We start from the raw sequence: 27,512 nt of genomic DNA, 5'->3' as shown, positions 1-27,512 counted from the left end.
ACACGAGGCGCAGCCTCTGCTCTCTGGGAGACTGCAGTTTTATGGGGAAAGCAGGGAAATGAATAAGCACCCCCAAGGCAGTAAGACGAATGCTGTAACTGAGGCCCAGATCTGGGTATCTTAGGAAAGTCTTCCTAGAAATGTGGCTTGGCTTGCACTTCGAGAAGAGGTCAACAAGTAGAGAATGAGACGCAGAGTTAAAGACCCAGAGGTGGGAGAGCTTGTTCCCTGGACAGGAACTTGCAGTGGAGTTCAGAGACGCTGGGGCCTCAGATGTGAGGCGTGGGAGTGAGAGGACGGGGAGAGATGCTGCAGGGCCGCGGGCAGGGGCAGGAAAGGCCTCCTGAGACCTGGGCAAGCGCCACTCCACTCAGCTTCTCAAGCTTCACCTCCTCTAGGAAGTCTGCTGACCTCAGACGCCCAGCCTGGTGGGACGGGGCCTCCCTCTGCTCCTTTCCCGTAATGCCCGGCCTAGCTCTGGCTCAGCATCTTGTCTATTATACGCATTTCTTTATGTATCTATCCCTCCACCCACCAGAGACCGGGAGCCCCTCAAGGGCAAGGGCATCATGCTCTTGTCTTGATAGTCTCAGCCCTTCAGCCGGGTCCTCGGTGCATATTACATATCAATAAAACTATATGGGATCAGTGAAGAACCAAAGGTGGAAGTCCAGTGCCGTGGTTAAGAGTATGGGATTGGAGGGTACTATGCTAAGTGAAATAAATCAGACAGAGAAAGACAAATACCGTATGATGTCACTTATATGTGGAATCTAAAAAATACAACAAAGTAGTGAATATAACTCCAAATATAGAGAACAAACTAGTGATTACCAGTGGGGGGAAGGAAGCCAGGAGGAGCAAGATAGGAGTAGGGAATTGAGAGGTGCAAATTATTATGTGTAAATTAAGCTACAAGGATATATTTTACAACATAGAGATTACAGCCAATACTTTATAATAACTATAAATGAAGTATGACCTTTAAAAATTGTGGAATCACTATTGTATGCCTGTAACTTATATAATATTGTACATCAGCTATACTTCAATAAAACACTTTATCATGGACATCTTTATACAAATGTACTCTTGATTATATGAGGAATACTGGGTATACATCTTGGACTACAGTGACATCCTATAGCATATGAATGTATTTTGTCATAATTGATAATGCCTTGTTTTTCAAAGCATTTATACTCACAGACACACCAAAAGTGTGGGATCTGAAGCCAGAATGTTTCCAGTAAAATTCTGGCATTGCCACTATTTGCTCTATAACCATGGGCAGGTTACTTAACCATTGAGTACCTTCGTTTCCTTGTTGCAGAGTGAGACTAATAATAGTGCCTCCTTCATTGGTTTGGGGTTGTTGTGAAGATGCAATGAGTTAATACATGTTAATTCATCTAAGTACTTAGTCCCTGACATAGAATACATATTTGATAAATATTAAATAATAGAGTTGTCAATACATGGTAGCTAATGACCACAGAATTATAAGAGGTGGCTTAGTGGTAAGGAATCCGCCTACCAATGTAGAAGATGTAAGAAACACAGGTTCAATCCTTGGGTTGGTAAGACCCCCTGGAGGTGAAAATGGCAACTCACTCCTGTATTCTTGCCTGGAAAATCCCATGGACAAAGGAGCCTGGCAGGCTACAGTCCATGAGGTCACAGAGAGTCAGACACAACTGCGTGACTGAGAACACACACAAGCATAGAATTATAGTAATTATTATAACAACAACAAATCAATTAACATCAGTTCTCTTAGGTACAGCCTGGATCCAGTCTTGTTCCCATGAGCTGACCCACAAAGCTCCCTGTACCTCCCATCACACATTCCACCCGTCTGTTTACTGCTCTGCACCTGCCTCCCTGAGCCCCCACCAATACCTCCACTTCCTGCAAGAACTCTACCTTCAGGCTGCAAAGTCTGTGAGAGCCTTCATGTCATTCACCTTTGTGTCAATGCGAATCAGTGACACCTGTATACTTGCATCCCCTGGATGTGGGGCGTTTTCTCACCTCTTCAGTCATACCCTCACAGACTGTCTCTTGCTTTGTGTCATTCCGATAGGTGATTGATATAGTCTCTTACGCTGGCAGTGGGAGGCCCCCCATTTTGGCATAAGTGAGGATGCCAGCTGCTTTTTTGCAGGGCATGCTGCTTTCATACACCCTTATAAGCAGCCTTCATTTCCTCCTTTCACAGCTTGGGTTTGGTCTCTTTACTAGGTGGTCACTTTCTATGGCTCATCATTGCTGAATAGCTCCATCCCTCCTGGAGAACCACTGGAAATTAAAGGTGCTGAGAAGCCTGGTCTTGTTACCAAAAATGGACTTGTTCTTTTTGGTAACGACGGAAAAGCAGTGAGTGTTCAATAGAGTTACCTGTAAAATCACGTTGGTGGTTTCCTTCAATTACCCAAGCTCTTGAGGGAGTCTGGCAGGGCAGGCTCCCAGGACAGTCTGCAGTGGGGTATGGGAGGTTTAAGATGTCTGTGGCCCATTTCTCTCTGGGGATGAGCTGGCTTTATGTGCCTTGATTGAGAACCAGGTGTCTCAGGATGGACCCACAGGACCTGCACGGCCTGCTCTGTGATATATACAGTAGAAAGAGCTTAGTGTTTGGTCAGAGCCAGGGTGTGAATCCCTGCTCTGTCACTCACTGGTCGTGAGCAGGAGGCCTCTCCGCTCTGAGGCTCTGTTTCTCCGTCTAAAGAACAAAGAGCGTGATTTGGTCTGGGAGGATCAGAGCCTCCTCAGATGGTCCTCCCTTTGCCAATAGGGAGATGCCCATCCGCACTCCTGCGCTTGGGAGCATGAACTCTGGCCCTCGGTGGGCTCTTGGGCAGGTGCCCATTGAGCAAAACAAAAGGGAATTTGCAGCTCACAGACACCTTCTCCTGGCTCACAGGATACATCAGTTATTAAGATTGTAGGCTTCAGAGTCCAGCTAGTCCTGGGTTGTAACATCAGCTCCGTTACTCGCTGGGAGGCACTGGGCAAATTACTAAACCTCACTGAGCCTTCATTTGCTCATCAGAAAAATGGGGGTAATAAGGACACCTGCATCTATCAGGATTTAGGAGACTGAATAAGAAACTCAGCATATACGTACTTAGCACTGTGCATGCTGCAGACTAAGCGTTCAGAAGATGGCAGTAGACGAAGTAAGAGTGCTATTAGCAGCAGTGGTAGGCATTGTCAGCTTTAGACCCAATACCTATACCCAAGGGTCAATTTTGGGGGTGTTTATCATCCATTTTGAGATATATCTACCCCTGGACTTAACTTTCTCCTCTCTGCTGCCATAATTGAAATACCATTTCAGTCCTTTTACACACAGTAGGTGGTGCTTTTAATCCATATTTTTGTATTTGCCAAATAAGCTGGTCCTTATACTCGCATAAGACTCTTTCTCACACCAATCTCACTTTTGAATTATCCTAATTCTCAATTCTTCTGCTTGTTTTGTTGTTATTTTACAGCTGATGGTGAGAAATCTGCAGTTTGAAGATGGAAAAATGATTCCTGCCTCTCAGTACTTTTCATCGGGTGAGATGTCAGTGGTGGAACTCACAGCTGAAGAGGTGAAGGTGGCGGAGACCATCAAGGTGAACATGTGAAGTTTTTAATGTTCCTTGTCTTGGAACAATTCTTGTAACCATTTTTTTAACTGGTACTATTAGTCAGTCCTCAAAGGAGTTGGGATGGGACTTTTATTTCCTCTTTTATGTATTAGCTGCAAAAGGAAATCAATGCCAAAATTTATATGCAAATTTATTTCTCATTCACATAAGTAATCCAAGGCAGTTCTAGGTTTGCATGGGGGTAAAGTAGGAATTTGAGGGTTAGGGGTGGAGTCAAGCAGAAACGTAGGCTCTGATATCTTCAAGGGCCCGCTGGGTGTTATCTCCATCCCAAACAGCCAAGAAGAGAACAAGAGCACAGAAAATCATGTGACAAAGGTTTTTCATGGGTCAAGATTGAGAGTGTTATTGTTGTTTAGTCGCTAAGTCATATCTGACTCTTTGCGACCCCATGGACTGTAGCCCGCCAGGCTCCTCTGTCCATGGGATTTCCCAGGCTAGAATGCTGGAGCGGGTTGCCATTTCCTTCTCCAGGGGATCTTCCCAACCCAGAAATCGAACTCACATCTCCTGCACTGGCAGGCGGATCTTTATACCACTGAGCCACTAGGGAAGCAAGATTGACAGTACAGGTCACTTATATTCACATTCACTGGCTAGAAGTTGGTCAGACGGCCCCCTCTCATTGAAGAGATGCTGAGACATGTAAAGAAGTAGGTTTGGTGAGAAGCTAGCTAGTGTCTGCCAGTGTTCTACATGGCAGCTCCCTCATAAACGTTTCCCTCGTGTTGTGTAGGTCATCTGGGCTGGGATTTTAAGCAATGTCCCTGCTATTGAAGATTCAACAGACTTCTTTAAATCTGGAGCAAGCTCAATGGATGTTGCCAGGTAAAACCACTACCTTAGGGATTTTTCACTTTGACCTTGAAAATCGAATCTAAATCCTTTGTACTATATGTCATCACTCTATCATACCCATCTATTATATTTCTCTTTCCTTCATCTTTGCTTGTTTCCATGGTCAAATACATGTATTTGTTCTCTTTTCTTGGTTGCTAACTAGGAGTGTTTTCATATTGCCTATACACCTAGAAAACCACCCTACTAATTGTTTATTTCACTTAAAAATATGTCTTCATATTTCTTAGCCGATTCTCCTTCAATTGGAATTGGGAGGCTCTGAGTGAGAATGTTAATCAGAATTTTCCTATTTAATTGAATCTAAAAGGATACTTAACATTGCTTATGCTTACCCGAAATCTTTTTTCCTAACTCCCCAAGTTACCCAGTATGGTATATCTAGAATGAGGATTATCAGACTTCTTGCAAGAGTAAGGGTAGTCACTCTATAGTAAGAATTTCTCTGCAGAAGTTTGCAACAGGTAGAAAGGGCTAGAGGACCAGAGAGCCGCCCGCTATGGCATGAAGAGCAGACCAGGATCCTAATAGTGGAGAGTCTTGTAGAGGTGCTTTTCCTTTGAGGGCCACTGTATGGCTATTTACTAAATAAACAAGGTAAAAGTCTTCATGTTGACAAAGCAAGTGTTCTTGATGAATATTCTGTTCATTTATTCATTCATGTATTTTAAAAAATAATTTTTACTGGAGTATAGTTAACTTTCAGTGCTATGTTATTTTCTGCTATATAGCAAAGTGAATCAGTTACACATTGTTGACTAAAAAATATAGTTGCAACCTGAAAGTAGAGAGTTATTTTATTTGGTGGGAATGTTTAGGACTCCGAGCCCAGGAGACAGCATCTCGGTAGCTCTGAGAAAAAGGAGGCAGGAGGGGAAGTCTGGCTATATACAAGTTTGCAACAAAAGGAGCAGGCCATCTGAACATCAAAAATCAGATATCCAAGCTAAGGAATTTAGCATTCTGTGTATGGGAAGATGCAAGCCTCTGGGCTCACTGAATTCATTCCTTTCATATGCACCTCAGCTATCTGGGGGCAATCCTGTTTCCTTGTTCACCTTGCCTCTTGCATTCCCGCAGTGCCTCAGCAATCATCATGGGGCTTGGCAGCATCCGCTGGATCTCAGTTTGGGGAGCCCTTATTCACATTTGGAGGCCAGAAATCGCTGATGGCTATGACATTTTTTGTTTATTGAAATGGCAGGAGATGTTTTCATTTCACACATACACATATATTCACTCTTGTTTAGATTCTATTCTCATATAGGTCTCTATAGCGCATTGGGTAGAGTTCCTTGTGCTATACAGTAGGTTCTTCTTATTAGTTATCGATCTTATATATGTGTGTGTGCACACACTCAGTTGTGTGCAACTCTTTGTGGCCCCATAGATGGTAGCCACCAGGCTCCTCTGTCCATGGAACTTTCCAGGCAAGAATGCTGGAGTGGGTTGCCATCTTGTACTCCAGGGGATCTTCCTGACCCGGGGACGGACCCATGTCTCCTGCATCTCCTGCATTGGCAGGCAGCTTCTTTACTAACTGCACCACCTGGGAAGGTTCTGTTTGGTACCCTCCTTAGCCCTGTGGGCTTCGCTGCTGGCTCAGAGGGTAAAGAATCTGCCTGCAGTGTAGGAGATGAGGGTTCGATCCCCGGGTTGGGAAGATCCCCTGAAGAAGGGAATGGCTACCCACTCCAGTATTCTTGCCTGGGGAATTCCATGGACGGAGGAGCCTGGCAGGCTACAGTCCACGGGGTCCCAAAGAATTGAACACAGCTGAGCAACTAACACTTTCACTTAGCCATGTCATACAAACAAATGTTTGTTTTATTCTTACACCGGATCCAGAGAAAATAGTCTATGATGTGACTTTGGTCTCTCATAATTATCACAGTTCAGAACTTTTCTTTATTTCTTATTCCTTGAGTACTTCTGAAAGGATAGAAGTTGATTTTCTGTGCCCTTTATCACCTGCCTGCGTGCTGTGCTGAGTCGCTCAGTTGTGTCCAACTCTTCTCTTGCAAGTAATTAAAATATCTTTGTTTCAGTTTCTTATATTAAAAAAAACTGCCACTGTCTTTTGAGAAAACTTTAACATTTTTTTCTCCCCATCTTATTAATTTTTCTCACTAATATAGATGATCTCATGGACTATAAATAAGTATGTGACATGCATCCTACTTCAAAGTAACCTAAATGTAATCATACAGTCCTCTAAACTCTTTTAAAAAATGTAAGTAACGTGAGCTGGTTCTTTCTTTCAGGCTGGTTGAAGAGATAAGACAGAAGTGTGGAGGGCTTCAGTTACAGAATGAGGATGTTTACATGGCCACCAAATTTGAAGACTTCATCCAAAAAGTCGTGAGGAAACTGAGAGGAGAGGATCAGGAAGCAGAGCTCGTGGTGGATTATGTAAGCCTGTCCATGGTGTTGAAAATCTACATGGTTAAGACCTTCATGCTATGGAAGAATGCTGTGCCTTTCACCCATTTGCTTTTACAACTTTTTTTTAAATGACAGTTTTATTGAGATTATAATTTGGATACCATACATTTCACCTTTTAAAAAATGTACAATTCATTGTTTTTTAGTGTATTCACTGAGTTGTACAACCATGATCATGATCTGATTATGGAACATTTTTTTTACCTTCCCCAAAGAAACTCCGTATTCTCTGGCATTCATTTTCTTCTCTCTTCTCCTGGGCCCTGGCACCGGGAAACCACCAATTTACTTTCTGTTTCTATGGATTTGCCTACTTGAGACATTTCGTACATGTGGAATTAGGCGGTAAGTGGTCTTTTGCAGCTGGTTTCTTTCACTCAGCATAATGTGTTCAAGGTTCATCGATATTCTAGAGTAGATTATCTCTTTATTCCTTTTCCTGGCCAAGCAGTAGTCCATCGTGTGGATAACTGTTTTATTTATCCTTTCCTTGGTTGGTGTACATTTGAGTTGTTTCTGCTTTTTGGCTATTATAAATTACGCTGCTATGAAAATTCACATAGGGCTGGCCAAAAAGTTCATTTGTGTTTTTGGTAAGATGCAACAGAAAAACCTGAATGGACTTTTTGGCCAACCCAATATAAGTTTTTGTGTGAACATATGTCCTCAGTTCTCTTGGGGAAATATCTAGAAGTGGAATTGGTGAGTCATATGGGAGCTCTTGTGTTTAACTTTTTGAGGAACTACCAATGTGTTTTCCAAAGCGACCACATCATGTTACACTGCCACTAGCGATGCAGGAAGCTTCGAATTTCTTCATGTCCTCGCCAGCATATGCTGTTGTCTGTTTTTTTCTATCTCAGCTGTCCTAGTGGGTGTGAAGCAGTATCTCATTGCGGTTTTCCTAAAGACTGGTCAGACACGACTGAACTGAACTGAACTGAATGACTAGTGATGCACATCTTCTCATGTGCTCATTGGCCATTTGTATATATTCTTTGGAGAAATATCTGTTCGACTCCTTTGTGTTTTGGCTGTACTGGGTGGCTTGTGGGAACCCGAGCCCCTGGCAGTGAGAATAACTCGTCCTAACCACTGGGCCACCAGGGAACTCCCTCACACCCTTCTCCTGCTTTTTTCATTGGGATATTTTTCTTTTTAATTTTTTAGTTGTAAATGACCTTAGTATATTTTAAGTAGTAGACCCTAATCAGATACATTATTTGTAAGTATTTTCTCCTATTCTATGGGTTTTCTTTTAACTTTTTTGACAGTATCCTTTAACACACAACTGTTTTAAAATGTGATTAAGTTTGATCAATCTGTTTGTCCTTTGGCCACTGGTGCTTCTAGAAGTCTTGATTTATGCCTTTTTCTCTCCTCTCTTCCTCTGTACTGCTCTCTTTTTTGTTAAATGGATATTGTCTAGCACGCCCTTTTAATCTCTTATTGTTTCCTTTGCTATATACTTTAGTTATTTCCTTAGTGGCTGAGGATTCCAAGAGACATTTTTCTTAAAACATTCTAGCCCAGATTAATACCAGTTTAATACCGATAGTGTAGAAAAAATTTGCTACGGTGTAGCTCTGCTCCCTACTCCCTTACCTTTGCTATTACTGTCACACAAATACATCTTTATACAGTACAAGCCCATCAACATAGTCTTAGAATTATCGCTTTATGCAGTTTTCTTTTAAATCAGACAGGAGAAGAAAGGAGTTTAAAATAAAAATTACATTTATGCTGACTTGTATTTACCTTTGTCAGTGATCTTCATTTTTTCAGGCAGATTTAAGTCAATGTCTTGTGTCCTTTCGTTTCTGTCAGAAGGACACCTTTTAGTCATTTTCGAAAGGCAATGTGCTGGCAATGAAGTATCTTAGTTTTTGTTCATTTGAGAATGACTTAACTTCTCCTTTGTTCTTGAGGGATATTCTTGCTGTGTATGGAATTTTTGGTTGACATTCTCTTTCTTTCAGCACTTTTAATATATGATCTTATTGCTTTCTGGCCTCTGTAGTTTCTGAGGCTAAGTGATCTGTTAATTTTATTGAGGATCACTTTCACGTGATGAGTTGCTTCTTCTCCCTTGCTGCTTTCAAGATTCCCTTTTAGTCTTTGTCTTTTAACCATTTTATTTTGATGTGTTTAGGATGGATCTCTTTGAGATTTGTCTACTTGGAGTTTATTGAGCTTCTTGGATGTGCAGATTAATTTTTTAAAATAAAATTTGGGATGTTTCCTGCCATTATCTCTTCAAATATTTTTTCTACCCCTTCATCACTCTCCCCTCATTCTGGGACTCTCTTTATGCACATGTTAGTACATTGATAGTACATTTGATAGCCTTCTAAGGCTCTGTTCATTTTAAAAATTATTTTTCTTTCCTGTTTTCAGACTTGATGTCTCTATTGACCCATTGTTTGGTTTTTTATTTCTTTCTTCTGCCTGCTTGAATCTCTTGTTGAACCCCTCTAATGACTTCTAAAATTTCAGTTATTGCTCATTGCTTTTTTGTGGCCAAGTAGTATTCCATTGTGTTTTATATATATATATATATATATATATTTTTTTTTATATAGTAAAATATTACATACATATGTATATCTCATGTCTTCATTCATATGTTGGTGGGCATTTAGGCTGCTTCCTTGTCTTGGTTATTGTAAATTGTGCTGCTATGAACATTGGAGTGTATGTATCTTTTCACAATTAGAGTGTTGTCTGGATATATGCCTAGGACTAGGATTACTGGATGATATGATACTACTTTTAGTTTTTTAAGGAACCTCCATACCACTTTCTGTAGTGGCTGCCCCAATTTACATTCCCACCAACAATGTAGGAGCGTTCCCTTTTCTCCACACCTTCTCCAACCTTTGTTATTTGTAGACATTTTAATGATGGCCATGCTGACCAGTGTGAGGTGGTACCTCACTGTAGTTTTGATTTACATTTCTCTAATAATTAGTGATGATGAGCAGCAAACTATGCTTTTGCTACTTTTTGTTTCTTTTCTAAACATCCTCAATTTCTCTACATAAAATAATTTCTTAAATCATTAAATTTTCTCTCTGAAACCTTTCATTGAAGTGGGATTTTATGCCAGTAGTGCTCTTTTACAAATATTATTTTCGTTATGTCTCTTAATGACTGTATGAGGCAGGTATATTATCATTTTATTGTTGAAACAAACTGAGATTTATAGAAATTAATGGATGAATATAAATTCACTTGCCAGCTAATAGTACAGACTAAAATTTAAGCAGCACATATGTAAGAGGGGGAGAATGAAAATGGGGAAGGACACTGGAGAGAAAACTTAAAATGGCACCAGCATAAAAGGAAACGTGTTGATGGGCAATTTCAAAAATTTGCGTGACAGCAATGGCTTCACTTCACAAGTGCTGCCACTAGATGGCGGTGTTTCCATCATCTGGAGGTCTTCAGAGTCCTCTTCGTCTCAATGAGGAAAAGACAGATCTTTATCATGCCCGGCTCAGACCACTTTGGTCGTCACAGAAGCTGACCTCCTATCTCAATGGCCACTCTAAGCATCACGAAGCCTAACTATTACATCTACTTGTCTCTTCTGGACAGTAAGCACTAGAGTCCCACTGACAACTTCTCTCTGCATTAGTGAATAAGCTGCTTTTTTGCATAAGTACAGAAATCTGTTGACTTTGTTAATGTAATTCTCTCTCTTAGGTTTCAAAGGAGATCAATGACATGACAGTAAAAATGCCATATCAGTGTTTCATAAATGGACAGTTCACAGATGCTGAAGATGGAAAGACTTATGATACTATCAACCCAACAGATGGATCTGTGAGTAGTGACTTAGTGTGTGCAATAACCACTGATCATGGATTTTTTTCATTTATACACCGTTATAAAACAGTCTTAAGAATTACTTAGTCTATTCCTCTGTCTCTCTATTATTCTGTTACTCTGTCTGAGCAATTAATATACATGTACTTCATGTATTCACTATTCAGCTCTGGTTCTGACTGCTGTTATCTACTGTAACTTACTTTTAAGAATGAATATTTATGATGAATTTAGATGGGTCGCTATACCTATATACATCAGAGGTACAGTTCCACATGGAGCTGTATATGTGAGAAAAATCTCAGAATTTGCAAGCTCAGAGTGAGAAATTCAGCTATCCTAAGGCAGGAGAAGAAATAGTTACAGTTTCCTACATGTGTCTTTTTATAGTGTAGTGTGAATGAGAAGTACTGAATTTTAGGCTGACCATTTTTGTGTTAAAATGGTTTCTTTTTCTTTATGCTATTACCAGAAGTTTACTGGAAGTATTGATTTCCCTCATAAAAATTCTTTGAGTTTTATGGTATAATATTAATCCTAAGAAAAAGTTGTATATCTCTCTATATAAATAGTCTATAACCTATGTTTTCTTACCTTGAATAGACGATATGCAAAGTATCCTATGCCTCTCTGGTGGATGTTGATAAAGCAGTAGCCGCAGCGAAAGATGCTTTTGAAAACGGTGAATGGGGCAGAATGAATGCACGAGACAGAGGAAGACTGATGTATCGGTATGATTTTTTTAAGAGTACAAGTCTGAGGACTTCCCTGGTGGTCCAGTGGCTAAGATTCCACGCTCCCAATGCAGAGGGCCCAGGTTTGATCCCTGGTCAAGGAACTAGATCCCACATGCTGCAACTAAAGATCCTGCATGCTGCAGCTAAGACCTGGTGCAGCCAAATAACTAAATATTAAAAAAAAAAAGAGCACAAGTCTGTGGCCTTTGGATACTGACTAACATTGCCAAGATTTAAAACATTTTTTTCAAGACTTTCTATTATGCACCTATTAGATAGCATGTCTTTTGTTACTTCCATCATATAAACTCCCATATATGGGAATTCCTGATTTTCGTGTTTTTGCTTGTGTCAGTCAATGCCTCTGTGTGAGAAGTTTAGTAAAAAGGACTACTTATTTGTAAAGACGTAAGCAAGGTCAGGGGAACCCAGCAAAGGATAATGAAGCACTCAGGCTGGGGGGGTAGAACAGGGAAACTGCTCTTACTGCAAGGCCTAAAGGGACAGAGGAAGGAGCTGTTACTAGAATCTGGCAAGGTCTGTGGCTGCAGGAGGAGACCACACTGCCATGGGTTCGGTGGAAGGACACAGCAGCTGCCGAGCCACAGCCCACAGTCAGCCATCCCCAGACCGCTTTTTCCCCCAGTTTGCCAGTCCCCTGGGGCTGCCTCCCACTGGCCTGTCATTAGCCAAGTCCACTGAGAGAGCCCGGAAACCTGCGATGTAATCTATAAAGGCCATCCCCCAGGGGTCACAGAGCTGAGCGGAGACTGGATTAGGAGCAGCTCATGGAGAACATCCAGCACCCTGCTGGATTTCCAAAGAGAAATTTTAAACCTACTTGATGTGTGAGGAGTAGAAACAAGGAGGAAAAACACTAAGGCCTGGAAAGGGTGTTATAAATTGGTAGCTGAGTATGCTAAGAGTAATTAGATTCAATCCCAGATTCGGTTTTCTGCTTCCTAAATGACAAATAGCTGACCTTGCTCAGAAGATCTCATAGAGCAGGATCTGGAAGAAATATTAGGGAGGAAGATTTCAAGCCTGACCTGGAATGGTCTGAAAGAAACGGATCAGCACCATGAAAAGAAGGAAGGAAGGAAAACAAATGGAAGAGGGGAAAACAAATGGAAGAGGTGAACAGAAAAGATGAACTTTGACTATTTCATAGTCATCAGACAGTTTCTAGTATTCTTTCCATAGAAACTAGACCCCAAACAGAAGCCTGTTGTGATGTTTATAGTTCATCTCATGTATTTCTGTCTTGTCCTTTTCATCCAGTGTTGGAAATATTTCTACACCAACCAGAAATCCTCCAGTGTTCATGGGTTCTCCAGGGGTGTGGGTCGCCCTCTAACATCTCCCAGCGTGTTCATGAACTATCCATGTTCCCACTGTGTTCTGTCATTGATCTCCTTGGCTGACTGTGACTCGATCACTCTTTTACTTCTTATGTGTCTAAGATGCGAATGATACAGACTTCCAAAACCCTCTGCCTCTTCATTATAGGTCTTAAAACAAATTATTCATGCGATTATCTGTTTAATACCTATCTTCCCTATGAGACCATGTTCTCTGAGGCCAGAGACCTGGTCCATTTGTGTTCACCTCTGAATTCTCAGCCCTTAGGAGGGTGCCCTTTACACAGTAGAGACTCAATATTTGTTGAATGGATTTCTTTCACTGGCCAACAGACTTGCAGACCTAATGGAAGAAAAACAAGAAGAACTGGCAACCATCGAAGCCCTTGATTCAGGGGCTGTCTACACCTTGGCTCTGAAGACTCACATTGGAATGTCTGTGCAAACATTCAGATATTTTGCTGGCTGGTGTGACAAAATTCAGGTAAGTGCAAAATGTTGTTTGCTTCCATGGAGATCATTCCTAGAGGAAAATGGACGAATGTTTATTAGTTTGTAAAGACCCTTTGTCAGAGTCACCACTTCTGTAGGTTTTCTTGTCTGATCCTCATAACAGTTATCTGAGGTAGGTGGAGAGTTGTTACCTCTTATTACAAGTGAAGAAACTGAGGCTTGAGAACAATAAAAGACTCACCTATGGTCACATAGTAAGTGGAGCTAGGATTTGAACTCAAGATTTTCTGAGTTTAAAATCTAATGTTGTTCTTTGTTTTGTACTATAATATCTCTTGAGAGCATCTAATAGTCTTGTTGGCATATAGAGAGAAGCCTGATATCATGGAGGCACTGAAGACTCAAATACCTGTGGAGGTCAGAGAGCGAACATAGCTGGGCTATGCAGACTGGTTATAAGAAAAATTTCTTAAAGACATAAATTCGATAAAAATGTCACTTTCCCTCTTTTTACAAGAAAATAAATAGCACATGTGTGATGATAAATGGCAACTACACTTGGCTTTGGTATTGAGATAGAGAAGGGAAATAGGGCTTGCAGCAAACAGCAGAATGCATGCCACTTCGCGTCTCATGGTAACCACGAAGCACCAGCCATCACAGCCACATTCCCAGAAGCCAGGAGTAAGTGGGGAAGAGGAAGAAAGGTAAAAGGACTTTAAAAAGCATTCCCATCCTCCCTACACTCTGTGCTTGTATCTCCCATTGGCTGTCTCTGTCTGCTAAGGATTCTGGGAAACTCTTTTCTGGTCACATTGCTGTACCATCATTTTTATAGAATCAGAGAGATGACCTGGTTCCAGGCCTCATCTTTGCCACTTACTACCAGTTGTTGTTATTTACCTCTCTCAGCCTTACTTTGCTCATCTGTAAAATGGTCATGATAATCATAGCTTGCAAATTACATTATAAGAATTAGAAATGAGTGTTTATATACCGCAAGTGTTTATATATATAGAATTAAAGTCTGTACTTTAGTAGGTCTTGCACATAAGTGTAGTGTTTATTATTGTTCAGCCACAAAGTCATACATATGTAAGTATTTAGTAAGAGCAGTTTAAGTCCATCCTTTATTCTCAATTAGGAAATCCAAATAGTTCTGAGATCTGAAAATTCATTTGTTTTATTGATTCAAACTCATTTGGTGCCACAATCCTACCCGAACCAACATAAGTCTGTAAGTTTTTTGTTTTTTTGTTTTTTTAGTCTGTAAGTTTTATTCATCTCACTTAGAATGAATACTCACTGTTCTCTGAATAAGTATTCAGTAGGTTGCCTTTCCCTTCTCCAGGGGATCTTCCCAACCCAGAGATCAAACTTAGGTCTCCTGCATTGCAGGTGAATTCTTTACCATCTGAATCACCAGGAAAGCCCAAGATGACTGGAGTGGGTGGCCTATCCCTTCTCCAGGGGATCTTCCTAACCAAGGAATCAAACCAGGGTCTCCTGTATTGCAGGTGGATTCTTTACCAGCTGAGCTACCAGGAAAACTCTGAATAAATATTAATATGCTTGATTATGGGAGGCTACCCCAAACATTAATGGAGGTTATAGATATTATAACATTACATGAGGTATTGTTTATGCTTATATTATGTTTCTAAAGTCAAATTCTGAATCCCAAAACACACCTGACCCTAGGGTTACAGATGAGAGATTATACACTTGTATTAGTAACAGCAATAATATTTTATGTGGGAAAACAGATGGATAGTTTCAGTTAAAGACTACTGCCAAAAATCAGTTGGGATCAAATTTAGCTGCAAATAATAGAAAACCCAACCAAGGAGTCTGTTTTTATCTCACTTTCAAGGGGTCCAGAAGCAGGCAATCAAGTCTAGTCTAAGAGAGGAAGATTCCTTCTCTCTCTTTGCCAGGCCATCCTTAGTACCATGTGATTGCTACCTTCACGGCTGCCTCTTGGCGTCATGATGGCCACTGCAGCACCAGCCTTTTTAGCAACATTCTGAACAGGAAGAGGGAAGAAATGAGAGTGAGGGAATGGGTAAAATAGCACTTGTTTGAGCTGAGTCAGCCTACTTTGAAGAGTGTTCCCCTTCCAGTACATCATACTTACATCTTCCATTAATTGTCACTATTTGCTATGGAAACTGGGGAACATAGTACTTTACCTGGCACATTGCCATCCCCATTATTAATCAAAGATTTCTGTTACTAAGAACAGAGGAGAGAATAGATATTCGGCAGGCAATTAACATTCTCTGCCATGCCCAGGTATTGGGAATGGAGATGATCAGATTAGAATTATGTGTTCTTTTTCCCCTGTGTTCTTTTGAGAAAGACATAGTAGTTCCTTTTTAGGTGTGGCTATGTTTTTTATAAATTCAACACTGCTTTTTTTTTTTTTCAAACTGTTTATTTTGCATTGGGATATAGCCGATTACCAATGTTGTGGAAGTTTCAAATGAACAGCGAAGGGACTCAGCCATACACATGTATCCATTCTCCCCCAAATTCCCCTCCCATCCATGCTGACACTTAACATTGAGTAGAGTTGCATGTGAACACTGCTTTTTTTAAATATCAGCTAGACTAGAAAAGGTCAGCTTTCATTCCAATCCCTAAGAAAGGCAATGCCAAACAATGCTCAAACTACTGCACAATTGCACTCATCTCACACGCTAGTAAAGTAATGCTCAAAATTCTCCAAGCCAGGCTTCAGCAATACGTGAACCGTGAACTTCCAGATGTTCAAGTTGGATTTAGAAAAGGCCGAGGAACCAGAGATCAAATTGCCAACATCCGCTGGATTATCAAAAAAGCAAGAGTTCCAGAGAATCATCTACTTCTGCTTTATTGACTATGCCAAAGCCTTCAACTTTGTGGATCACAATAAACTGTGGAAAATTCTGAAAGAGATGGGAATACCAGACCACCTGACCTGCCTCTTGTGAAACCTATATGCAGGTCAGGAAGCAACAGTTAGAACTGGACGTGGAACAACAGACTGGTTCCAAACAGAAAAAGGAGTACATCAAGCCTGTGTATTGTCACCCTGCTTATTTAACTTATATGCAGAGTACATTATGAGAAACACTGGGCGGGAAGAAGCACAAGCTGGAATCAAGATTGCCGGGAAAAATATCAATAACCTCAGATATGCAGACGGCACCACCCTTATGGCAGAAAGTGAAGAGGAACTAAAATGCCTCTTGATGAAAGTGAAAGAGGAGAGTGAAAAAGCTGGCTTAAAGTTTAACATTCAGAAAACTAAGATCATGGCATCTGGTCCCATCACTTCATGGCAAATAGATGGGGAGACAGTGGAAACAGTGTCAGACTTCATTTTTTGGGCTCCAAAATCACTGCAGATGGTGATTGCAGACATGAAATTAAAAGATGCTTACTCCTTGGAAGGAAAGTTATGACCAACCTAGCTAGCATATTGAAAAGCAGAGACATTACTTTGCCAACAAAGGTCCATCTGGTCAAGGCTATGGTTTTTCCAGTGGTCATGTATGGATGTGAGAGTTGGACTGTGAAGAAACCTGAGCGCCAAAAAATTGATGCTTTTGAATTCTGGCGTTGGAGAAGACTCTTGAGAGTCCCTTGGACAGCAAGGAGATCCAACCAGTCTATCCTAAAGGAGATCAGTCCTGGGTATTCATTGGAAGAACTGATGCTGAAGCTGAAACTCCAATACTTTGGCTACCTCATGTGAAGAGTTGACTCATTGGAAAAGACCCTGATGCTGGGAGGAATTGGGGGCAGGAGGAGAAGGGGATGACAGACGATGAGATGGCTGGATGACATCACCGACTTGATGGGCATGAGTCTGAGTAGACTCCAGAAGTTGGTGATGGACAGGGGGCCTGGAGTGCTGCGATTCATGGGGTCGCAGAGTCGGACACAACTGAGCGACTGAACTGAAGAGAAAGTAAGAGAAGCAGACAGAAAATGGATTCATTGAGATTAAATTTACTCATTTAAATTAATAAAATAGGAACTTCCCTGGCAGTCTAGTGGTTAAGACTCCATGATTCCAGTGCAGTGGGTGCAAGTTTGATCCCTGGTCGGGGAACTGAGATCCCACACGCTGCATGGCAAAGAAAAAAAAATGAAATTAGTAAAGTAGTGTCAACCTTTTTTTATTCTTTAGGGCTCTACAATTCCCATCAACCAGGCCCGTCCAAATCGCAATCTGACCTTTACCAAGAAGGAGCCACTTGGGTAAGACCAGGGCAGTGCCTCTGAGTGACGGGCGTTAGGTTAGCTCGAGGGGACTGAGGCTCTCTTTCTCCCCTTGCAGGGTCTGCGCCATCATCATCCCCTGGAACTACCCGCTGATGATGCTGGCATGGAAGAGTGCTGCGTGTCTGGCAGCAGGCAACACCTTAGTGCTCAAGCCGGCTCAGGTGAGACACGCAAGGCCAGGTGCGGCACCTACCCCCCCCCCCACAGACGTACGTCGACAAATATTATTTCTTGAAAAAAATGGGATCATATATTACACCATCTTTTCATATATCCTGGGCATCTTTTCATATTAGCAAATATTCATTTTTAATAGCTAGCAAATTGGGGATTCCAAACTTTAGAATGTCCATGACAACGGAAGCAGGCATAGTGTACGTCAATGAAATCCCCTGAATTTCTACAAACCAGTTCAGTGCTTGTAAAATGCCACATGCCCCAAACTGAGGGAATTATTTAGAGTAGTTATGAAATATCAAAAGAAGAAGTTTTATGTAGGCATTCAAATTTTAATTATCAAAAATACTGTAAAGTTATGGAAGATGTGGGAAGATGTGTATATAACTGTAGCTGTATGAAAAATATATATATATGTGGAAAACAGGAAGTTAATTTAAAAATAATTCAAGTGATAGAATTCCCAAAAACATCTTTTAATGATAGAGTTCTCAAAAACATCTTTTTAATGCTAGAGTAGCATTTCAAGAAAAAAAAAATGTGATAGCCAACCTAATACCTGGCTAAGCATTTCCTCCAGACAATGCCCAGGAGTAGACATTCTGAGGTTCCCAAGTTGGTGGGGAAAACTTGGTCTCTATTCAGCAAGAGTCTACAGTTTGTTACCTATTAATTGTTTTTTTATTTCTTCTTTTAGGATTAAAAATTTTTTTTCATTAGGAACAACTACATAGTCATGTGACCACAGCCATCTTGTCTGCCTCATTAAAAAAAAAACAAAGATATACATTCAAAATTTTTTTAATTAAAAAAATACAAAGAGATAGATGATAAAAAGTCTCCCTCTTATTCTCCTGGCTAACAAATTTACCTCCCTGAGGCAACCCATGTTTTTGTTATTTATTAGTTTCTGACATATTCCAGATATATTCTCTGTGTATACAAGCATATTTTTTAAATTAAATAAATAATTAGGTAATTTTTTAGAAACTATTTTTTAACCAACTGAAAATCACACAGGAGGAGAAGGGGAAATGGAAAATTGCTAATCAAGAGGCATAAAATTTCAGTTATGTAAGATGAGTAAGTTCTAGAGGTCTGCTCTACATCATATTATTGGACATGAATTTGCACAAACTCCAGGAAATAGTGGAGAACAGGGAAACCTGGCATGCTGGGAAGACCATGGGGTCACAAAGAGTCAGACGTGACTTAGCGGTTGAACAACCATAATGTTGTACTGTACACTAAACAAATTGTTAAGAGGGTAGATGTCATGTTAAGTGTTCTTAGCACAATACAATACAATATAAAAATAAAATGAAGTAAAATAGAAGCACTCTACACATACTTACCAAAAAGGGAAAAAACTTTTTTTTTTTTAAAAGTTTCCAGTGTAAAAAATGTGTTGGTCACTCAGTTATGTCCGAGTCCTTTCAACCCCATGGGCTATCGTCTGCCAGGCTCCTCTATCCATGGAGTTCTCCAGGCAAGAATACTGGAGTGGGTTGCCATTTCCTTCTCCAGGGGATTTTCCCAACCCGGGGACAGAACCCTGGTGTCCTTCATTGGACGCAGTTTCTTTGCCTTGCGAGTCACTAGGGAAGCCCAGTGTCAAAAATAGACAGTATTTTATTTAACCTATACCTAATTAATGGATATTGAGATTTTCCCGCCTTTTTGCTGTTATAAACTGTGTCACAATTAATAACCTTTAAAATATAGCATCATGGGACTTCCCTGGCAGTGCAGTGACTAAGACTCCGAGCTTCCAGCATAAGGCGGGTGGATTTGATCCCTGGTCAGGGAACTAAGATCCCACATGCAGCAATGCAGCACAGCTAAAAATATTTTTTTAATTTAAAAAAATATACAGCTTCATGTGCTACTATCTTTGTAGACTATGTTCCTAATAGCAGAATCACCTAGTTAATAGATCCACGTTTTGTGTGATGGATATTGGCTCCTTCTTTCACAAGGACTGAGTAATTCACCAGCATCCTGTATAAGTGCTGTTTCTCCCAAGCAGCAGCGCTCATTAAACAGAAAAAAAAAACAAAAACAAAAAACAGTAAAATGAACAAAGGAAGTGGATAACTTAGCCCAGCAGTGCTCAATCCTGGCTGCACATTAGAATCGTCTCTTAAATTCTCTCTAGAATTTAACATTCTAAATTTTAGAATTCTCTTTTAAAAATACTAATACCTTGGCCCCACTGGCAGAGATTCTGATTTATTTGGTCTGGGTCAGAGGCCAGACCCTGGTATTACTTAACTTCTTCGCATTAGTTTCTAAGGTACAGCCAGAGTTGAGAACCACTAGATGGTGGTATCTAAAGAGAGCACTAAGCAATGGAAAATCCAGTGAGTACACAGAATATTAAAAAATTACGAACATGGATCGAGTGTGCACTAATCGTCAGGGATATAATCAGTGACAAAGACATAAAATTTCTGTCCCATGGAAATTACTAATTCAGGATGGTTTTTAAAAGTCTTTCTAATCATGATGATTTCATACTAAGGCATAAAAATATATACTTTGGGCTAGGATGTTCTTTGACTATAGTAGATATAAAGCCACTATTTGAAATATCTTCTTGTCAATTTTAAAAATTTGAGCATTTGAAAAATTTCTCATCAAGTATAACTAGATTGACATTTTTTAAACGTCATAATGTTTATTGCCATGGACCTGATACTAGAAGGAAGAAAAATGTGAACCCTGCTTTTTTATTGTTGTTGCTTGTGTTTGTCCTATTAATATTACTATGTATTATGCAGTTTCTATATAGATTCCTGTTCAGTCACTTGACCATTTTATTAGCTAAAACAATAATATAGTCTATGAATATGCAAGCTGGCCTGTAAACTCCAACACATGGCAATATTCTGAAAGCATACTGAGCAAGTGAGGAAGCCACAGTCTGTCCCTTGGCCTTGTGAGTTTCTATTCTTTCCTAGGACACCACACTTACCTGTGATCAGTGATCACCTGACCTTCACTCAGACAGAGAGTGCCGTGGTCCAGCCCCATAATAACTGTTAGCTAGGTTTGATTTATTTCCTATCTTTCTCTGTTAAAATATGTAAATAGAAGCTCTACTATTTTTCTTTTCACAATTCAATTTTTGTCCATTCCATTTTTTGAGACCAAGCTAACAGAATACTAATTTAAGACTTAATCAGCATTGGGTTTTCAATGTAAACCTATTACTCTCATTTTGCTTCTGAGATATGCATTGCTGTAATAGATCTTTAAGATGAGATCCATAGCTATACCACTTCTTTTGGTAAAAATAAAAGGAAAATATTATATGTTTGTTTGAGCAAAAAGAAGCATAGTAAGGATAAACCAGAGACTAATGAGATTGATTAACTATTTGGGAGGATGACCTAGAAAGGATGGGGGAAGGGGTGTACAGGAGAACAACACGTCTCTGAATGTACTGTTGTATAATCCTCACTTTTGGAAGCATGTTTCCCATACTCTACAAAACAACAAATGAACAAATAAAGAAAAGAAATATAATCAACATAGATGAGGCCAACATTAAATACAAAAAAAATCAACTAAGCCAAATTTCAAATTAATAGCAGCATCACACTAAAGGCAATGAGGAAGCACTAACCCGAGAAACTTTTGACTGATATTTGGACTATATGGCCTCAGACTGGAGGCAAAAACACTGTAAATAAGTATTGAAGTTAGTAAGGCTTTTCATAGGGACATGGCTTAGTAATTTTTAAAATACTTTCTGTACATTTTAGGACTAAGCAAATAAGTAAAATATATTGTGGATGTTAGGATTATATCATACTCCTTCAACAGCTCAAAAACACACAGAGAAAGGAAGAGGATAAAGCAAACAGTAAAATATTAACATTTGAGGAATCTGGGTGACAGATATGTAGGAATTCTTTGTACTGTTTTTTGCAACTTTGCTATAAGTCAGAAATTACGTAAGAGAAAAAATAAAATCAACTCTAGTAAAAAAAAAAAAAAAGAAATCAACACTAGTGTGGCCATAAAAGGAGAGCTAGGTATTGATCGACAGGACAGGACAGAGTCTGAAGAAGGCAATTGCTGTCTGCTTCTGCTCAGGTCACGCCCTTGACTGCTTTGAAGTTTGCTGAGCTCTCTGTCAAAGCGGGCTTTCCGAAGGGGGTAATCAACATCATTCCAGGCTCAGGTAAGCCAACAAGAACCCACTTTGCTGTAACTAATGAACAGTCAAGGGTAATTGAGTTTTCCCACTGGAGTCTTGTCCTGATATAGCTGTTGGATTGGTCAGGAAGTTCATTTGGGCTTTTCCATGACATCCTATGGAAAAACCTGAATGACCATCCTGGCCAATCCAAAATATTAAAACTAAATACAGTTTAGCCAACAGTGCAGTATAAACATACTCACCATGTGCTAATATCTTAAACTTGAAATACGGTGGCAGGTGAGTCGGGCGGGAGGGGTGGAAATTGTAAAACATTGTAAAACTACCCTATGGTGTCCCATTTCAATTTTTAAAAATTACTTTAGAAGATTAAAAAAATCGAGACATAACCCATCTTTGGGGTACTGACAATTGCATGGAGGACATTATTCAGATTTTTGTCACGCTATTATTATTATAGAAAATGTAAAACTAAGATTTAAACGAGAGCTTGGAAAACTGCTTCAGTGAATTTCAAGACACCTTTACCCTAAGACCTTGATAAAGTTTTAATTTGTGTTTTATTCCATAATTGCACAGGCGGCGTAGCGGGACAGCGCCTTTCGGAGCACCCTGATATCCGCAAACTTGGTTTCACTGGTTCCACTCTGATTGGCAAACAGATCATGAAGAGGTATTGGCTTTCGGTGTGCTGATATGCTAAGGAGCCTGTTAAACCAGGTCTTTGGCTTTGATTTTAGTTTTTTAAATAAGGTGCTTTTGGAGGGAGAAAAAGCACATCGAATGTAGAAGAGAAATCTTATCACAGGAGGGTTTTGAAATGTTTGAGTACAGTAAAATACTTCCCAAAGTGTAAAGCCCAAAGTCAGTGAAACCAGAGATGTATTGAAAGTCTGCAGGCTTCTGGAGGCTTTAACAATCTGGCACAAAAAATTTTTGATACTAAAACTGTGGCCCAAATTGGTTTTGGAAACCTAAGTACTAATAAAAATAAATGGAAAAAAAAAAGAAGAAAGAAACTGAAAAGACATAAAAGACAAATCTGGATTATTTATAAAATGCATTCCTGAAAAACAGTAACATTAGCTCCAAAAAATGCAAACCATCTAAAGGTCTAAAATAAGGCAGTGGCTAAAGTTTGTTAACATAATGGAATACTGTGTGGTCAGGGAGAATTTTTAATAACACTAGACTGTTATTAAATGGTAAATGGAAAGAAAAATAAGGTATAAAATTGTACATATTGGGTAATCCTAACTATGTTAACTAAGGCAAAGGCTGTGTTTGGAAGCAGACCAGAAACAAGTATATCAAAATGGTTAAAAAAAGAAAATAGTCATCAATGAGCCATGGAATGGAATTTTGTGATTTTTTTCCCTTCTTTCTTAATTTTTAAAAGTATTTTTAAATGCTTTAAATAACATTTTTTTGCAAATAGGAAGTAATAAACAGAATTTTTAATAACTTCTAAAAATGGATATTTTCCTCCAATGTGCCAGTAATCTAGTTAAACGTTAAATTCTTTGCCAGGCCTTTATGTAATCAAAATTCTTACACCCAAAGAATCTGTATTTACCCATGAGAATCTCTAATTATTTGACCACAGAATTTTTTTAAAAGGCAATTTTTATTACGGAAGATTTCTAATAGTCACAAAGCTCACAGAATAGTGTAATGAACCTCCAAGTATGTGCTCATCACCCAGCTCCGGCTGTCATCACCATTCTACCATTCATGTTTTGTCTTTGAATAAGCTTCTTAGTATTTCTGAGGCTCACTTGTATTTTCCATGCTAAGTAGTAATTGTGTCCAAGAAATAAGAGAAAGAAACTGGGAGAGTAAATGCTCATATTCCATTTGTTTTTCTCCAGCTGTGCTGTGAGCAACTTGAAGAAAGTTTCCCTTGAACTTGGTGGAAAATCCCCGCTTATAATATTCAGTGACTGTGAACTCGACAAGGCTGTCCGAACGGTAAGAGGAGGTCAAGTCCAATGAAATAGGTGCTACTTCTGAAACACACTTCAGCTTCTTGTTTATCAGGAGCCTTAAAATGAGGTCTGGTTTTATCTGACCATAAACAGAAACCATTCTCTTTATGCTTGGATTTGGGATTACTCAGGGCACTTAATTTTAAAAATAATGTCATTATAATTAAAGATGTTTTTAAAACTTGGAGGCCAGCTTTTTACAAACAGACGAAGAGATTTATAAACATTCATGATTTATATAAACTGATGTAGAGATTCTAAAAGCAAAATTTGGCATACAAATATTACATTTAAATGTATAGAGTAGTCTAAATTTTCTTATAACACAAACTCTTTTTATCGGTATGTCATCCTTGATAGGTACATCTCTTGTAAAGTACTCATGGATAGAAAAGGGCAAAGGAGAAATAAGATTTCTAAAAATATCAAAACAAAGAATCTCTAACCATCACTAACTAGACCAAGGGCTTGTGTTTTTTCTCTGACTTCTCTGTGTTGCCTGCTATTTTACGATAACAGTTCTTAGTGTGTGCAATTTTATGACAACCTTGACTTCCCATATCACAACAGTATTTTGTCTTTTGCGGCCAAAGGGCATGGGGGCAGTATTTTTCAACAAAGGAGAAAACTGTATTGCAGCTGGTCGGCTGTTTGTGGAAGAATCCATCCACGATGATTTTGTGACAAGGGTGGTAAGCATCTTCAGATTCGCTCTGTGAGTTGGATAGAAATTGTCTTTACTTTTAAAGTACTTCTTGGATTATTAGTGATGATAGTATATTTTTTAAAAACAACACAATCCTTATTTTTTAGAAGTACTTTCTGACATATTTACAGATTAGATTATGATATCTGGACTTTGCTCCAAAATAAAGCAGAAGGGGAGGAAGTAAGTCAGGAAATAAATTGATCATGGGTTGGAAGTCGACTGATGGGTACGTGGAGTTTCATTATATTATTTGCCTACTTTTATATGTAATTTTATAATTTTTCATAGTAAAAAATTATAGGTCTATATTAAAAAACCTGATAAAGTATACTGAAGAGCTATTATTACCTTTATCTTGCTCTGTATTTATAGTATATTAGGTCCTTGATATTTATGGAGTATATATCTCTGTAGGTTATTATAAATCCCTAAATTGCCTATGAGAGATATACCACTAGATTCTTACAAATCCTGAATTTACAGTAAAATGACAGCATATATATTTCCTCCACTAAGACAGATACATTTCTACATACCCCCTGATGTTGGACATGATTCCATAAATATGAGACTAGAAGCATTTATGGAACTATTAAGATGAATTCTGTGGTAAAAATGAACTCTTAAACATACTATACTGTATCATCATTATGGTCGTAGTAATCACAAATTTGATTCTAGTTGAAAAATCAGCACCCAGCTTTTCTTTTCTTTCAAAGCCAATTCCCCAGTTCCACCCCCAAGAAGCAAAGGCATCTTTTCTCATGAGAGCAGGAAACAAGGAAATCATACAGAAGGGCAGACGGCGGGCAATGTCTGGCTCATGAGCATCCCGGAAATTCACTTTTGTGCCTTAGTAAAATACAGGGCACAGCATGACACATCTTGGGCTTTCACAACTACAACTTGTTGAAATTTCAAGTGCTGAGACCAGAAATGTCAAGGATTTGCTGCTATCAGTCCATCAGTAACATGTTTTGCACACATAGGAACAGAATTAATTTCTTTATTCAATGGGCTATTTTTTGAGCACTTACTGAGGGATTTTAGCCAGACCTAAATTCAAAATTCATGGCCCTGTGGGGTTATGGTAACTCCCATTCTTTCTCCTTATTAGAATTGGTCTTAACATAAAAAAAAAAATCAGAAACAGATTAAGATAACTAAGGAGCCCTAGAGATTGTCATTCTGAGTGAAGTAACTCAGACAGAGGAGAAATATTGTGTGACTTCCCTTATATCGGAATCTAAAAGGAAATGATACAGAATGAACCTATTTCCAAAACAAACAGGCTCACAGATTGGAGAACAAGCTTATGCTCACCAGCTCAGGAAGGATGGGGGAACAGGATAGTCAGGGAGTTTGGGATCGACATGTCCACACTGCTGTGTTTAAAATGGATAACAAGGTCCCGCTGCATAGCTCAGAGACCTCTGCTCAATGTTATGTGGCAGCCTGAGTGTGAGGGGCGTTTGGGAGAGAACAGACAGATACTCGTATACGTGCGACTGAGCCTCTTTGCTGTCTGCATGAAACTCACAACATTGCTAATTGGCTGAAACTATCACCACATTGTTAACTGGCTATACTCCAAGATAAAAAGTTAAAAAAAAAAAAGATAACCAAGGAGCATGTGTCAGTGATGAATGTTCCATATAAAGATGGTTTTTCATCAGAATATTCTAGTATATCCTCCAGTGTGGCTACACCGTGAGATTCTCACGAGGGCAGTCTGCCACATTTAGGGAGAGGAAAAAGACAACGATGTGGCCATTTTAGAAATTACTTTGCCATGAAGAGTATGCTGTATTGACAAAAATTCCAGAGCATCAGGTTTGCTATTTTAATGGATTAACATTCAAGATAATTTTAATATAATGCATGTGGCTTTTGTTCTGTTAAAACTCAGTGGTTGAAAGCTTGAGCTTTCACATCAAGAAAACTCTACAGTATTTAGTGATTGCGTGCCCTTGGGCTAGTCACTTAGCCCCTCTGATCCTCAGTTTCCTCATATGTAAGATGGAAACAAATATCTACCTCCAATGCTACCTTGAAGATTAAGTGAAGACGCACCTGTGAAGAGCTTAGTACAACACCCATCACCCAGCGGAAGCTCAGTCAAGGGTATCCATTATTATTATTAATAGTCAATTGTGTTCTGTGGCCTGGGTGACATACAGGTGGAAGAAATTAAAAAGATGAAAATTGGTGACCCACTTGACAGATCTACAGATCATGGGCCCCAAAATCATAAGGCCCATCTGGAAAAGCTTCTGCAGTACTGTGAAGCTGGGGTGAAAGAGGGGGCCACCCTGGTGTATGGAGGAAGAAAAGTCCAAAGGCCAGGTATGATCACCTCCAGGGGAGGGATGCTGGGGGCGGGGCTTCTTAAGTTGAAATCATTGGGAACAGGTTTCATTACAGGACCATCTTGCCTCAGAAGTAAACAGTGGCATTTATGTTATGATCAGAAGAAATACTTTCTAGATCCTGCTTGGCCACTTTTAAGCTGTGACACCTTCGACAATAGTTTTGTTGAGCCCCAGTTGTAAAATGCGATGAAGTGTGCACATCCTACTTTACAAGGCTGTGAAAATCAAATAAAATGATGTGACAACAGGCCCTTAGCTGTGCAGTAAACAAGTGTAATGGATAAGTGTTGTTCAGGCGCTGGCGGTTTTCATTCCTGGCAATGTGAGGCTTAATCTTAGTCAGTTTAGCCTGGGTTCATTCCTGTTGTGTAACTATTAATGAAGAACTGACTCATTAGAAAAAACCCTGATGCTGGGAAAGATTGAGGGCAGGAGGAGAAGGGGATGACAGAGGATGAAATGGTTGGATGGCA

The 27,512-nt window shown here is 39.6% G+C and overlaps 1 protein-coding gene across 1 annotated transcript in view; it reads left to right on the top strand.

The window, feature by feature from the left end:
* Positions 1–27,512, top strand: part of ALDH1L2 (aldehyde dehydrogenase 1 family member L2) — a 55,882-nt gene that overhangs the window by 20,727 nt on the left and 7,643 nt on the right. The window contains exons 7-20 of the mRNA XM_065938313.1: positions 2,245–2,379; positions 3,501–3,626; positions 4,399–4,490; positions 6,785–6,932; positions 10,674–10,793; positions 11,400–11,527; positions 13,228–13,378; positions 17,528–17,598; positions 17,678–17,783; positions 21,904–21,991; positions 22,550–22,643; positions 23,842–23,941; positions 24,552–24,650; positions 26,848–27,013. Of these exons, the coding sequence (XP_065794385.1) occupies positions 2,245–2,379; positions 3,501–3,626; positions 4,399–4,490; positions 6,785–6,932; positions 10,674–10,793; positions 11,400–11,527; positions 13,228–13,378; positions 17,528–17,598; positions 17,678–17,783; positions 21,904–21,991; positions 22,550–22,643; positions 23,842–23,941; positions 24,552–24,650; positions 26,848–27,013 (1,624 nt within the window). The remainder of the gene's footprint in view (positions 1–2,244; positions 2,380–3,500; positions 3,627–4,398; positions 4,491–6,784; positions 6,933–10,673; positions 10,794–11,399; positions 11,528–13,227; positions 13,379–17,527; positions 17,599–17,677; positions 17,784–21,903; positions 21,992–22,549; positions 22,644–23,841; positions 23,942–24,551; positions 24,651–26,847; positions 27,014–27,512) is intronic.

Source organism: Muntiacus reevesi, chromosome 1 (assembly GCF_963930625.1).
Source record: "Muntiacus reevesi chromosome 1, mMunRee1.1, whole genome shotgun sequence".
Lineage (NCBI taxonomy): Eukaryota > Metazoa > Chordata > Mammalia > Artiodactyla > Cervidae > Muntiacus > Muntiacus reevesi.
Note: the sequence above shows the minus strand (reverse complement) of the source record. Positions and strands in the feature narration are given on the sequence as shown.